This window comes from Carettochelys insculpta, chromosome 3 (assembly GCF_033958435.1).
Source record: "Carettochelys insculpta isolate YL-2023 chromosome 3, ASM3395843v1, whole genome shotgun sequence".
Classification (NCBI taxonomy): Eukaryota; Metazoa; Chordata; order Testudines; family Carettochelyidae; genus Carettochelys; species Carettochelys insculpta.
The window spans coordinates 64175472-64188969 of record NC_134139.1 but is presented as its reverse complement, the minus strand read 5'-3'; the positions used below and the strand labels follow the sequence as shown (position 1 = coordinate 64188969).

Here is a 13498-nt window from a genome sequence, read left to right as displayed (position 1 = left end):
CTGGTGCTTAATGATTTCTTTGTTTCAGTTTTCACCAGTAAGGCTGGTATAGATTAGACATCTAAAAAGGAAAACAAGCTAAAAATTACTTAGCCAACTTAGATGTCCTCAGATCACCAGGGCTTGATCCTAGAATACTCAAGGAGCTGACAGAGAAGATACCTGAACCACTGAAAAGTCATGGAAGATGAGAGAGGTTCCAGAAGACTGGAAAAGGGTAAATATAGTGTCTATGTACAAAAAGAGACAATTTAGGGGATTACAGATTAGTCAATTTAACTACTGTACTAGGAAAGGTAAAGGAAAAAAATAATTAAGGAATCCATTTGCAAACATCTAGAAGATAATAAGGTAAGAAGTTACGGCTTGGATGTCAAATCATGTCAAACCAATCAAATAGTTTTCTTTGATAGAAAAACAAGCCTCATGGATATGGGAGAAGCAGTGGATGTGGTACATCTGGACTTTAGTAAAGCATTTGATACAGTTTCACAACATTCCTATTAATAAAGTACAGTCCCCATCATCATAAGAACAGATTTGACAAATACATGTTAGGTTGGTGCTTGGTTCAGACATAAATGCCAGGGACTGGACTTGATGACCTCTCAAGACCTTTCCAGTTCTATTACTCTATGCATAATGATCTTATGTATTATTTTTGCTGTGCCTGTCCATCTGTAAGGCCAAGGTTTCACCATGCCTGTCCCCTGCCCAGCACAGGGCCTAGCCCAATCCCCCAACAGAGCTCCCCAAACACCATGCCAGCCCCAGCCCCTCCCCTGCGCAGCACGGGGCCCAGCCTAACTTATTCAGGGCACAGGAAGGATGCGCAGAGAATTAGTTGGGATTCCATAGTAAACAAGGATTCTTGGGGGATGGGAGTGGAGATGGGGTGCAAACACTGCCTTATTTGTTGGCAGGTATGTACTATTTGAAATTACTGGCAGGGTGAGTTTTTGTAATGTGAGTAGAGAATGGGGCAGGAGACTGCAGAAAAAAATCCTAGTTAAAAGCAGCTGAATACCAACCTCGAGACTCAGTTTCTATTCCTGCCTCTGCCCCAGAATTCAAAAGTGATCTTAGACAAAACACCTAAACCAACATTTTCAAACCAAACGTTTATACATCATTTTCTAGGTTTTCATCTTGAGCTACAGTGGTCCGGTATCTAGAAGTGTTGAGCACTCAACTACACATGTCAATTGGAGCTTCCCTTTGAAAAAATAAAATGCTATTCACAACAGGGCCTGTGTGTCTCAAATTTTACAGAGATTTTGGGTGCTTACTTTCGACTGTGTGCGCACGCCACAATTCTTAATCTTTAAAAGGGCGGTAACCCCATGCCCCTTTGAGTGCACTGGTATCAGCAAGTTAATGTTTGTGAAGCACTCAGATGCTACACTGATGACTGCCTTAGCAAAGTACATGAGCATACTAATAATTCTGCATGCAGAGCAAAGTTTGAATGGTGTTCAACAAAATACTGAATAATTATTCATTGTGTAAGCACTTTCTATTTTATGCACTGAATGAGGCAGAGGTTCAGGTGAGAGTGGTGTGGGGGGAAAATAGCATGGAGGTCACAATTAAAATTTGCAGAAGAATGCAAACACAGAAGAGGGCTGAATTAAGGCGTAAAACTTTCAATACTGAGATTTCCTAAGTTTTGGGTGCTTGACTTTACACCAAAACCGCAGATTTGTATGTTTTTCTTTTCCCAGGTTATTTTTTTAATTGTGGTCCTAGAGCAGTCATATGGGCAAAATACATACTTGAGACCAAGCTACTTAAAAGACTGCAATAATAGAAAGAAATATGTCCGCATTTTCCTCACTTTCTTGCTGGTGAGTCTGAGGAGTACTTATTAAAGTACAGCCAAGTCAGAGTAAGCAATACACAGAGGGAGAAGCCCTCCTCCTCCTGCAGTGCAACAAACAAAGCAAAATACGTTTAAATTGCCTGACCAAAAGTTGTGCATGGTTTGCCCCGCCACTTTTGTTTTTTCCATGCCAAAAAGCACTAGCTTTCTTTGCAACAATAATAAAGAAGTGCTAATAAAGCACCAGCACTGCTTTAATGTTGGTTGCTCTTTTGAGTGATATTTGATGGCTATAAACCGCAAGAAAACACGCAAGGATAAGCTTAGCCTCAGTAGCACCATACTGATACTGGAGGGGAAAAAAAATAGGGTACAGTGCATATATTTTGTAGTAAGTATAAAAAGTAGGGAGCTACTTGGGAGATCATAAATTAAGTTAGGATTGTGTGTGTGTGTAGAAACTGCATCAACAACTTACATGATTTTCTGAACCTTTACCAAAGTCCAGTTTCATAGACAGTAAATGCTATGTTATCACTATATCACTTATGCAAAATGAGTAGTTGCCCCAAGGCACATCCTCAACTAGGAACTTTGCTTATCAGCTTTATTTTAACTCAACACTTTCCATAAAGCATGTGTAAGCTCTCTCATTAAGAGTTTTAAATAATTGCTTACACAAATAAATAGCCACTAAAAATCAGGTTAAAATATTTGGACTCTTGTTTGTACATTAGACAGAACATAAATAGTTGCAGTTAAAGAATCAGAAATTACTGCGGAACTGATGTCTCTCAGTAACTTTGGACATGAATTCTCTTTCTGCATTCCAAGTGACTGACCACATAACACATCCCTCAAATACTCCTTCCTCCTTCTAAATAAGAATCTAACAATATTTTTCAAAATTCAGTATTTCATACTGCTTAAAAATATTAAGTGTTTCTTATTAGAACACCAACAGTGTTAGTACATTTATGAACACTAAAGACAAGAAGTGAATGCTAGTTCTCAAAAAAAATGTTTTTAACTGAAAACAACAAATACGGGGTGGTAAAAATCTGCTGATTTAGATTTTTTCCTTTACAGCAGAGATTGTTGCTTAGAACACAGCAGAAAAACTCCTAAAGATAAAAATAAATAGTCAGGGATGGGTAGGGGAGTCAGAAATGGTGGCAAGGATGGACATGTGTATGTCTTGTAAATTAGGACGTAATCATTTACTTTTAGAGCTTATCTGCTGTTCCACTTCCTGGCTTCAACTCCTTTTTGCAACACCAGAAGTAGAGCAAACAGAGTGTACTAGACCGGGGCGAGCAAACTTTTTACATCAGGCCCCACTTTTTGCCCCTGCAATTAGCAGGGTCCCCCCCAACTATAATGTAATCCAAACTGACAGAAATGTTGGTTACATTCAGATAAAAATAAACAAACCACTTTCCGCATGTGTAAGAAAGGATGTAAAAACTTTATTAACTGGTATATAAATGTGAATGTACATACGTAAAATGTTGAAATGCGTTACTGTTTTTTCTTGAGAAGGATGAGCTGGAGACTCAGCAGCCGACTGCGCTGCACCCTCCCTTACAAAAGTTCACACACACGAGGGAGCCCACCCCCCACTTTGCACACCCTTGTACTAGACATTCATGTAACTCCATAAGAGAAATATGCCACCTGCTTCTCCAGGTCAATACATTGAAAAGGGAACTCCCAGCAAATGACTTCGGTATTGACGGAGAAAAGGCAATTGAAAGTCTGCTAGACGATCACATGGAGAATTTGAAAAAAGCAAGTTGGAGAAATAAAAGCGTCTACTGAGACCACGCAGGTGGCCAGCCACAGATTGACACTGCTACCAAAGCTAGCTCCTCTCTACCACAGCAGAGAATGTAAGTACCTTTACTGGCTGAGCTCGTCGTTTATATAGTCATGCCAAGAGTTCCCAAATCAGTATCCAGTTCCCACTGTTTAAACAAGCCAACCTCAGCCTCAAAGAGCTTAAACCCTATGTAATTTTTTTCACTCTTGCCTCTACAGTGGAAGCATTCACTTTCACTTGTCCGGGGCACATTTTCCCCTCTGTAATGGGGTGGGACTCAGGGCTGCTGTGCTTCCTGATGGTCATCTTAGGAATCAGACAAACCATGCTGTGTGCCACTTTCTGGTCAGTGTCTCCCCCACTGTCACTCCACTCTTATCTCCACCCTCTGGCACTGGACCCACATTTCTCCCCTAGTCAACGGCATCTGCAACAGGACACTGCCCACCACTTGGTTCTCCCCTACTCCAGGGGTATCAGGAGTCTTCAGTCCATGCACCTGCTGGGGCAGCCCCTTGCCCTGGGGCAAACCTCAGTCTATACTGGCTGTGCTTCACAGTGGCAAGGTGTCATTCAAGGGGGCGACCCCAAGCTCATCCACTGCACTGTGATCCTCTGGCAATACATCACCTCCACATCACGCACATAACAAAATTTAAGTGGTAGAGGTGGGGGCAGGGGATTCTGAGTGTGGAAGAGGGCTCAGAGGGTTCAGGTGCATGAATGTGAAGAGTGGCTAGGGTGAGGTCTCTGAGGTGGGGATGGGGGGGAGGTGCAAGCTAGAGGATGGGTCTGGGCTGAAAGGTTTGGGGGTGAAGGAGTGTTTACTGGGGAGTCTGAGAGGAAAGGATTCCCCCTCCCCCTCCCCCTCCCCAGCAGTACCTGAGCTAGGGGGAGGGAAAGGAGAGGCACCCCTCCTACCATGGCAGCTCTAGGGCTGGAGTAACAGGACAGGTGCCCCTCTCCTCCAGGGCCAGGCCAACCCAGCTGCAGCAGAGTCGCAGCTCAGGGGAGAGGCACCTAAGCTGCAGCAGGTTTGGTCTGGTGATGGCTTCAGGCCTCCTCTCCGCAGCCACAGCAGGTTTGAGACCAGACTAGGTTGGAGCCAGGGGTGGGATGTCCCCTCCCCTGGCTGCAACAGGCCCCTGGGCAAGTTCCAACAGCCTCTGTGCAGCTTACAGGGAATTTAGCCTGCTCGTCTGAGCCACTATGACGACCAAGAAGCCATGGCCAGGAGAGGCACTATACAAGTAATGCAAATTGGCAGCCCTGGTCTGCCAGAGTGGAGTGGGTGTGAGCAAGCCCAGGACTGCTGTCCAGAACTGCTGGCATGGCAGGGAGGCACAGGAAGCAGGACTCACTCCTGTAGAGCCAGCGAGTTAGTTCCTCTGTCACCTCTTGCCATACACTCCACTGGGTCTTTGGGAAGAGTACTGCCTTGATTACCAACTCCTCCCTGTGCAGTTTTACTTTTAATCTAAACCAATTAACCCAGTACTGTGTTTGACTTAAAGTGAAGGTTAACTCTGCTTAATGTGGCAAGCTATGTGGCATTTAAAAGAAATCAATAAACAAACTGTATTTTTTAAATCTGAAAGATCCAGGGAACGTGATTTAAGCAAAATTCAGGACTGCAGGGTCTTAGAGTCATCTTGCTGAGCGTAAAAACAATGGAGGCCACCATGGGACAGTGGTGTAATAAGCAGGCTGCTGAAGTCAGAGCTGATGAAGCAGCTACTTAACACACAAGGCACAGTGTATGCTGGCTTTAAGCATCTAGACTAGAGAGTTACACCAGCAGAGCATTCTGAGGCACCCAGAGATATGGACCAGGCAGTGACAACCTCTTACTGGGCTGACCTGCACTCCAGAATGTTATAACAGAACTAGATCAGTGCTTAATAAAACATTGGATGTACTACCTGAAAAATGGATGATTCCATTTACTGTCTTTATGAATAATGTTACAAAGGTTTCCTACGCTCTGCTTTTTAACACCAAGTAATGGTAAGGAGTTACAGTCAAGTTCCACATGTTGAACCTCTTGTCTGGCACCCTTGGGACCTGACCAGTGCCAGCCAAGAAAATTTGCAGAACTGGGTCAATATTTTCACTGCTTCCCGGGCTCTTAGAAAACATTTAGGGATAAATTACAGCACAGAATGCTGAGAGCCAGGACTCGTGGCTGAAAACAAACTTTGAGACCACAGGAAACTCAGCCACAATAAGTGGATGACTGGCTAACTAAATTCAGGCTGGATTATGGACGTTGCCCGCTGAGGGAGTTCCAAATTAGAGAAGCTCAACCGGTATTTTAACCCTTTAGAAAACACACCTTTTTCAAGCCTACTTCCCTCTTTCAGCTTGCCCAGTTACACTCTTCCACTTCACTCAGCCCACACCCAAAACAGTATCAGGAACGGGGAAAATGGGGGACTGGATAGTACAGAAGCAGAAGAATGGGTGAGAAGAGATAGATGCAAATGAGAAAGATGTAAAGTATTATACGCATTTCTTCTTTTTTAAAAAGAGCCTTTCTTCAGGTTATTAATTATATCTAAATTACTTCCATGTGTATCACCTGCTGATAGCCTGAGTTGACAAATACAAGCAAAGTTTTGAACACTAGTGAAGATTATTACTCATGTTACAGATATGGTAACTGAGGAACAAAGGGTAAATGCTTTTACCATTGCTACACAGCAGTTAAGTAGCAGATAACCTAGTAATCCTGACTTTCAGTTCCCTGTACTGTCTACTAGCTATTTCCATATATTTTAAATATATAATTTGTTGGATATCCAAACTCCTAGCTCTTAAAACCTAATTTTTATAACTGACCAACAATTTGTATTCTTCTCCCACCAGCCCAGTTGTGGTTGCGATGGAGGGGAGAAAAATCACTTTTCACCTGAAGCAGAACATTTTCAGGTTTAAAAAAAACAAACCCACCACACTACACCACACCCACCACTCTTCATTCCACCCCACCACCACTAGTTTTAATTAATCTAGTGATACATAAAATTAGTGAAAAAGAGAGGATATTAGAATTTTTAATCCGCTGCTTCAAATACAGGTGGCACCTTACACAGAAAGATGCTCATTTGCTAAATTTTCTACTGGTCAGAAAAGTAAAAAAAATCCTTCGTACAGTCAATACATGCATCTTACATCAGTGTTCCCTCTAATTTTTCTCTTTGGGCAGAATAAATTTTGTTACAAGCAGCAAGGCATGTGCACCACAAACAGAAATACATCCTGCCCACTGTGGACGGCGGCAGGAACTCTGCTAATCAGCTGGGCAGCAACTAAATTGCTCCTATGTAGACACCCAAGCACTCAGCTTACAGGGAACACTGGTGTACGTTCAGCTACCGTCACTACTTCTCTTGTTTGCATGCATTAAAGTTATGCATTATGTTGGGACTATTACGCACTGAGTAACTAACCTCAGCTCTAGGTTTGGACACTGAAAAAAAATACAGTGAGGTACACAATATATCTATCCTTCAACATTATCAAATACCCAACGCTAACCTCTTCACATGTGCATTAGTAAGAGCAGCATCTGAATGCTGAAAGAAGGTGTTACATCCACCAGACAAGGACCCTATATAAATACAATGCATGTATGTATTATTAAATGCTCCCATCCAGAGTACGTACAATTATTTATGCACACACCTCCCAAAACTATACATTATGCTACACCCTCAGATCTTCTTTCCTTCTCTCTGTAGTAAGTAAAGACAAGAAATGCACCCTTTGCCTCTCTTGTAGGTCAGGCTACAGAATATTGTCCCATCAGCACCTGCTTCAGAGTATTCTCCTATCTTATGTAAGGCTTTCTTCTACAAGTGACAAATAGGATTTCCTAGCACTAAAATCATTCAAGAGAACACTTCCACTCAAGAGTTAATTTTCCTGTTCAAATAAACTTCAAATACAAATACACACACACAAAGGAGTTCTTCAGTAATAAAAACAAAAGCTGTTCAAGTTGTCAAAAATGCAACAGCACGTCAATTAGCAGATGTATGCAGATCATGTTGAAATCACTTTCCATGCAAGAGGGAAAAGAAACCACACAGTTCTGCAGTCAGCGGAGAACAGATCCCAAAGAAATTGCTTTCAAAATCTGACTGAGTCACACAGTCATGGGACAATGGCTTGAATCTTAAACTAGCATTTTTGATCTGTACATACTGTCTCCTGGGCCATATGCTGAATTAAAATTTTAGCTTACCATTATGCTGATAATTTTTACATATCCAATTAAGCGCACACACTCAACAACAAAGAGAGGAGCCTTTACAAGTTCAAAGAGTTTTCCTTTATAGTGTTTAAAAAATGAAGTGGATATCTAAAGAGCACCTGCCACTGCAAATACCATGTGGACTTCTTTTAACGAGCAATTGTAGACATACAAAAATTAAAAGACTAGCACATCTGGAAAAGCTCACACTGTATCAGGCCAGACCATTCTGAAGCAGTGCAATGTTTATAATAGTTCTAGCTCCACAGACTGGAAACTAATTTTGGGGCTGCCACCATCTCCTCAAGAAGAACCAGAAGCTCACCTAGAACATCCACAGAACATGTGCATCTTGGAAAGATATGTGACAAGGTACCAAAAGGCCCATTATCACATGGACTTCAGCTCTTGTAGCCTAATCAAAGCTTTTCTGGGATGTGAGAAAGATTCATCTGGGTGAACACAGAGTCCTGACTAATTAGGAGTCTAATCAGACTCCATCAGAGCTGCAAGCTGCCATTCCTTTTATACATGGAAAAGGCCTGTAGATGCACCCTGGGCAGGAAAAAGAGAGAGAGACAATTTCAGGAGGCATGTTCGCATACTGCTCTCTCTCGACACATTTACCGCACGCAGCCTTTGCTTTCTAAAGTCTGAGCACACACAATGTTGACTGTTGCTTCCTTGTATGCACCAGCAAGATGGAAGTTAGTGTGTCCAAGGACAAGTCTAGAAGTTTCTTTAATACTTCAGCTCAACCCATTATCCTAATGAGCATACAAAGTCTAACTGACAAAAAGAAGTTCAATAACAATTACAAGTTAAAGCATTCATGCAGGAGCAAAACCATATAGTCAAAACTTCAGCTCTATTAATGGTAAATAAAGACTTTCACACTCAAGAGATGTGCCCCTATTTTTCTTCTATATCCAGGACAGATGCTCCCTTCTTTTAGGAAGCAGAAAGAGAAAAATTCCAGTTGCAACTTAGATGGCATATAAGAGTTACTCTTCAAAGTCAAACTTCATTGCAAACCCCTTACTCTTGTGTGTTGACTACTCTAAGTGGAGGTGATCAGTGTTCCTTGTAAGCTGTGCACTTGTGCAGCCACTCAGGAGAGATTCAAATGCCTGCAGCTGATTAGCAGGGCACCCTCCACTGGGGTTTTTATTCCTACAAGTGGTGCACATTTGCACATGCCTTGGTGTCTATAAAAGTTATTCAGCACATGGATGGAAAAAAAGCCACACATTGTGCATATCTCCAGATTATCTCCAGAATGCATTACTTAAAGGAGATTTGCTCAAAGTGCAGTTATTTCACCCTCATACACAACAGAAAAGCTCTTTCCAGAAGTGCTATTATTCCACAGAACATCAGAACAAGACAATCTAGGGCCTCGGGGAAAAAAAAAAACAGAGCTAAAGTCATGGATCTCACTAACAAAGTACAGCACCGATTGAAAGCCAAGAACTTATATTGCTTAATATCTTCTTTTGAATCCAAACACGTTATACATTGCATTAAAGATATTTGTGAAAACAGTTTTCATATGATAATTCAATTATGTTTGCCATCCACAAATACACTACATGTGACTCCTGGAAAAAACAATCCCATTTTATTAATATATATTACTATTGACTCTGTTTCAAAGTTTATTTTAATTACTATATTTGTACTTTAAAAAAAGTATTTAAACACACTCTTACCTGTATATCCTGCCCACCAGCCCCAGGAAGCCACCATAGCTAAAAGCCATTTAAATAACACTCCTTCGATATACCAAAACAGCTTACTATCCAACAGTCGAAGAGGCTGCAGTACAATTAAATACAAGATGTAGGATGGAATAGCAACCAAGTTATTGGCAACCATGAAGCTGAACCTCAGGACTGCTTTCAGAAGAACATAGCCCACCCTCTGGGCCTGTTCTATGGTCACAGCCATTCTCTCCAAACCAGAGTACGTAGGCTCTTCCTACAGCAAAAGGAAAACAAGATAAAGCCATTACTTACAGAATAAAACAAAACACTTCTTAACAGTGTCAAAATGTTAGTCAGATAGATACAGCTTCCCTTAACAGAGCTTTCTACTTCAGCCTCAAGCCATTTTTATAATCACCTTCAGCCCTTAATTTTCTCTACCAGTCTGACTAATTTCATGTTACAGAACATGAAAACAAAAGTACCTTGCTAGTGTGTGATGTTTTTAACTTTTTTCTTTGGGACAAATTTTGCTGGAAATGTTGACTTGAGAACAATGTGATACCTGGCTTGCAAAGTTACAATTTAAGAAATTTCTGGGAGTTAGCACAAAAAGGCTAATTACAACAACAAATCTGCACCTATGAACTAAAGGCAAATGACACATCAATTTAGGCTTTATTGGTAAATGTAAGCAGTGAAATCAGCATCTATACACACACACACACAAACAGGAACAAATATTTTCACTGAGAACTGAAATTTACAGATAGACAAAGTAAGAAAAATGTTGCTAGAACTTTTATTAGAATTTGATATAAGCATATTTACTTTGTGATGTTAGAAATCCATATTTAATTGCTTATAACGATTTAACTTTCTGAATGTCACTATTATTAAATAAATATTATCCGACCCCACCGAGTTACCCCTATAAACTTCCTCTGTGAACATTTAAATTGCTTTAAAAAAAACTGAAAAAAAATGCCTAAAACAACCAATAAAAATGGAAAAATAAAATTAATTCTGTCTAACCTACGTATCAAAGCCTACAGCAGCAAGTGATGCTATAAATTACATAAACGTACCCCGGTGCAGGAGAGGACGGAGAACACATTCCCTCTGACTGGGCAGCAAGTGAGCATAAGAACCAAATGACAAAGCAGGACGAGGGATGGGCGAGGGGTCCTTTTGATTTCCCTTTCAGACTCAGGGACTTGCCATGTCTGGCACCAAGCGGGGCAGGGCGAGAGGGAGATATGTCGCTCCTCAGGATGGGAAAGGGAAAACTCGAACGTTTGTTTCCAGCAGGCTTTGACCAGGGGGCGAGGGGATCATGACACTGAGCGCCTGGGTCCCTCCAAAGCAGTTTGATCCGTAGGTCAGCCACAATTAATGGTGTGTCTCCCTCACCCGTCACGCTGCGAAGCCCGGCGGGGGACGCGCAGCGCCAGCACTAGCTGAGCGAGGGCCGGGGAGGAGACAGGCGAGGGGCGGCGCTGGACACGGACTCCGGCCAGCGGGACTCACCTCCTGCGGCGCCGGGGCGCGGAGAAGGCGACGGCGAGAAGCGGTGGCGGCGGCTGGAGGCGGCTCGGCCGGGCGGCGGGCTCATGGACCCGGAGGTGGCTGGCCGGGCCCTGGGTAACGGGCCGGGAGCGCTGCGCGCCGGCCGCGTTACTCCCCTCGCAGCGCCCTGCGGAGAGAGGGGCGGAGTCAGGCTCCGCGCCGGCCCGGTCCGACCCGCTTTCGGCTGGCTCGGGCCTATCGCACCCGTGCCGGGAGCGCCGGCCTGACAGCCACGGGCAGCGTAGCGTGTGTGCCGGGGCGGCCCCCATCCCGCTCCGCCCGGGGACGGCCCCCCGCCCCTCAGGCAGGGGCTCGCCTGAGGAACAGCCGGAGGGAGGTCCTCGCCGGGCCGCTCACCCCGAGCCCCTCAGAGGGTCCCCGGGGGGGGCAGAGGGGACCCGACCCCGCCCCGCTCCACAGCCCACCCCCGCAGAAGCGCAGCCTGGGGGCGAACCTTCCCCCCAGCTCTACGCGCTTCCCTCGGGGAGCTGCCGGGTCTCCGCTCGCTTCCAGGCAGAGGCCGGGCCGGGGCTCCGTACCTCCGCCTGCCTCTCTCTGGCCCCGCAGGCGCTGGCGGGCCCGAGGGATTCATGCCGCTGCCGAGAGCAGCGGCGGCGGCGGCTCCGGCTGCCTGGGCCCCCGGCTGCGTACAACCCCCGCAGCCGAATGGGGTCTCTGCCGGGGCTGCTCGCTCCCGAGGAAGCGGCGGCCGCAAGAGACAGGAGCGGGCTCACACTGCAGCAAGCGCGGCTCCCTCCGGCCGACAGCTCCCTCTAATGAGCGCTGGCTGGCTGCGCCCCTGGCGGGCAGGCCAGCGCCAGGCGGCTCCTCCCCTTCCCCTTCCCCGCCCCACGGCCGCCCTTTCCCCGCTCCCGCAGGCCTATCGCAAAGGGCAAGAGCCGCTCCGGGGCAGAGCCCAGCAGGCGGAGCGTCAGTTTCTCCAGCCGCAGGCCACCAGAGGCAGGGCTCCAGGGCAGGTAGAGAATTGCACATAACTAGGGAATTACACTTGTTATGTAAAGCGAGCAGATCTCCCCATCATACACCGCTTGCCCTGAGGATAGGCATATCTGAAAAGCTACCACTCCCTCTCTAGAGAGGTAGCCTTGTTAGTCTGTATCTCCACAGACCAAGAGCGCAGTCCTGTAGCACCTTAAAGACTAACAAAATAGTCTTCACCTAGTCTGCACTATATAAACATCTTTAAATGGCCTTCTGAGACTGCTGTTTTAGTTTGGGAGCATATTCTTTTTTTGCACCATGCCAGATCCCTCTGACCAAGAAATAAATTCCTGTGTTACTTAGAGAAATGGGTGTTGATTCACTTTCAGAACATAACAATCTAAAAACATTAAGTTTTAGGAATAATTTTGGATTAATAAATATGACAGTTTCTATGCATAGAGCAGTAATAGGAATATTTTAATTGAAAAATATCATTTACAAATATGTATTCAATACATTCCACGGTCTCAGGCTTCAGCTGTGCAAACACACAGGCAAGAAAACCATCTGATCTGGTATCTTGTCTCAGGATGGCCCACAGCAGATGCTTCAGCAGAAGACATAAGAAGCGTGACATAGGCAGGTGTAGAGTAATCTGTTCTCTCCGGTAATTTCATCCTGAATGTTAATAGTTAATGCCTTGGACTATAAACCCGTCTCTTAGGTTTATTACCTCTTACAATATTTATCATCAAGATTATCTAGAATTATTATTAATGTGTTTTTTGAAGTATGGCAAATTCCTAGGATCAATGACTTTGGGACACCACAAGTTCCACTGTTCAAACTTCTTGTGTGAACTGTTTCTTTTTATCAGTTAATTTCCAACCTTTTTAATTTAATAGATTTGTTCCACTAACAGGGCTAGAACAGTAATTCTCAACACATCTTCTCCATACCGTTCATAATTTATGTACTTTTGTCACCCCTTATTCATCTTCTTTCTAAAGTAAATAATCACTATTGCATGGAAAAACTTCAATGCAGAGTAGCATTTTACACAAACCAATGCTGACATTAAAACAATATATCTTTGGAGCTTAGCTTTGTAACTTAATTTTCTATCAAAAAGAATGCCCTCTTGGCCCAGCAGGTTTTTTTTTTTTTAGAAAAAAATAAACAGAAATTGAAATCCATGGTGAAGGCATAAGAAATACTTCTAGCTCAGGAGAAAAAGTCTTTTTCAAAGAGCAAGAAATTAGTGAAGTCTGTCAACTTCTGCTGCGCATAGTGATGATCCAAAAAACTCTTTCATGTAACACAGTGATGAGATAATGCCCCATGGTGTGTTAGCACAAATTAAACTTTTCAACAGC

The 13498-nt window shown here is 43.9% G+C and overlaps 1 protein-coding gene across 2 annotated transcripts in view; it reads right to left on the bottom strand.

Annotated features, from left to right (window-relative positions):
- Positions 1-12066, bottom strand: part of LPGAT1 (lysophosphatidylglycerol acyltransferase 1) — a 164189-nt gene extending 152123 nt beyond the window's left edge. Inside the window, exons 1-3 of one of the 2 annotated variants that reach the window (XM_074990010.1) lie at positions 11717-12066; positions 11139-11304; positions 9615-9882 (exon numbers count right to left, since the gene is read on the bottom strand). In XM_074990010.1, the coding sequence (XP_074846111.1) occupies positions 9615-9852 (238 nt within the window). In that variant the 5' untranslated portion in view covers positions 9853-9882; positions 11139-11304; positions 11717-12066. The other variant, XM_074990009.1, reaches the window with a different exon arrangement.
- Positions 12067-13498: the final 1432 nt, after the last annotated feature.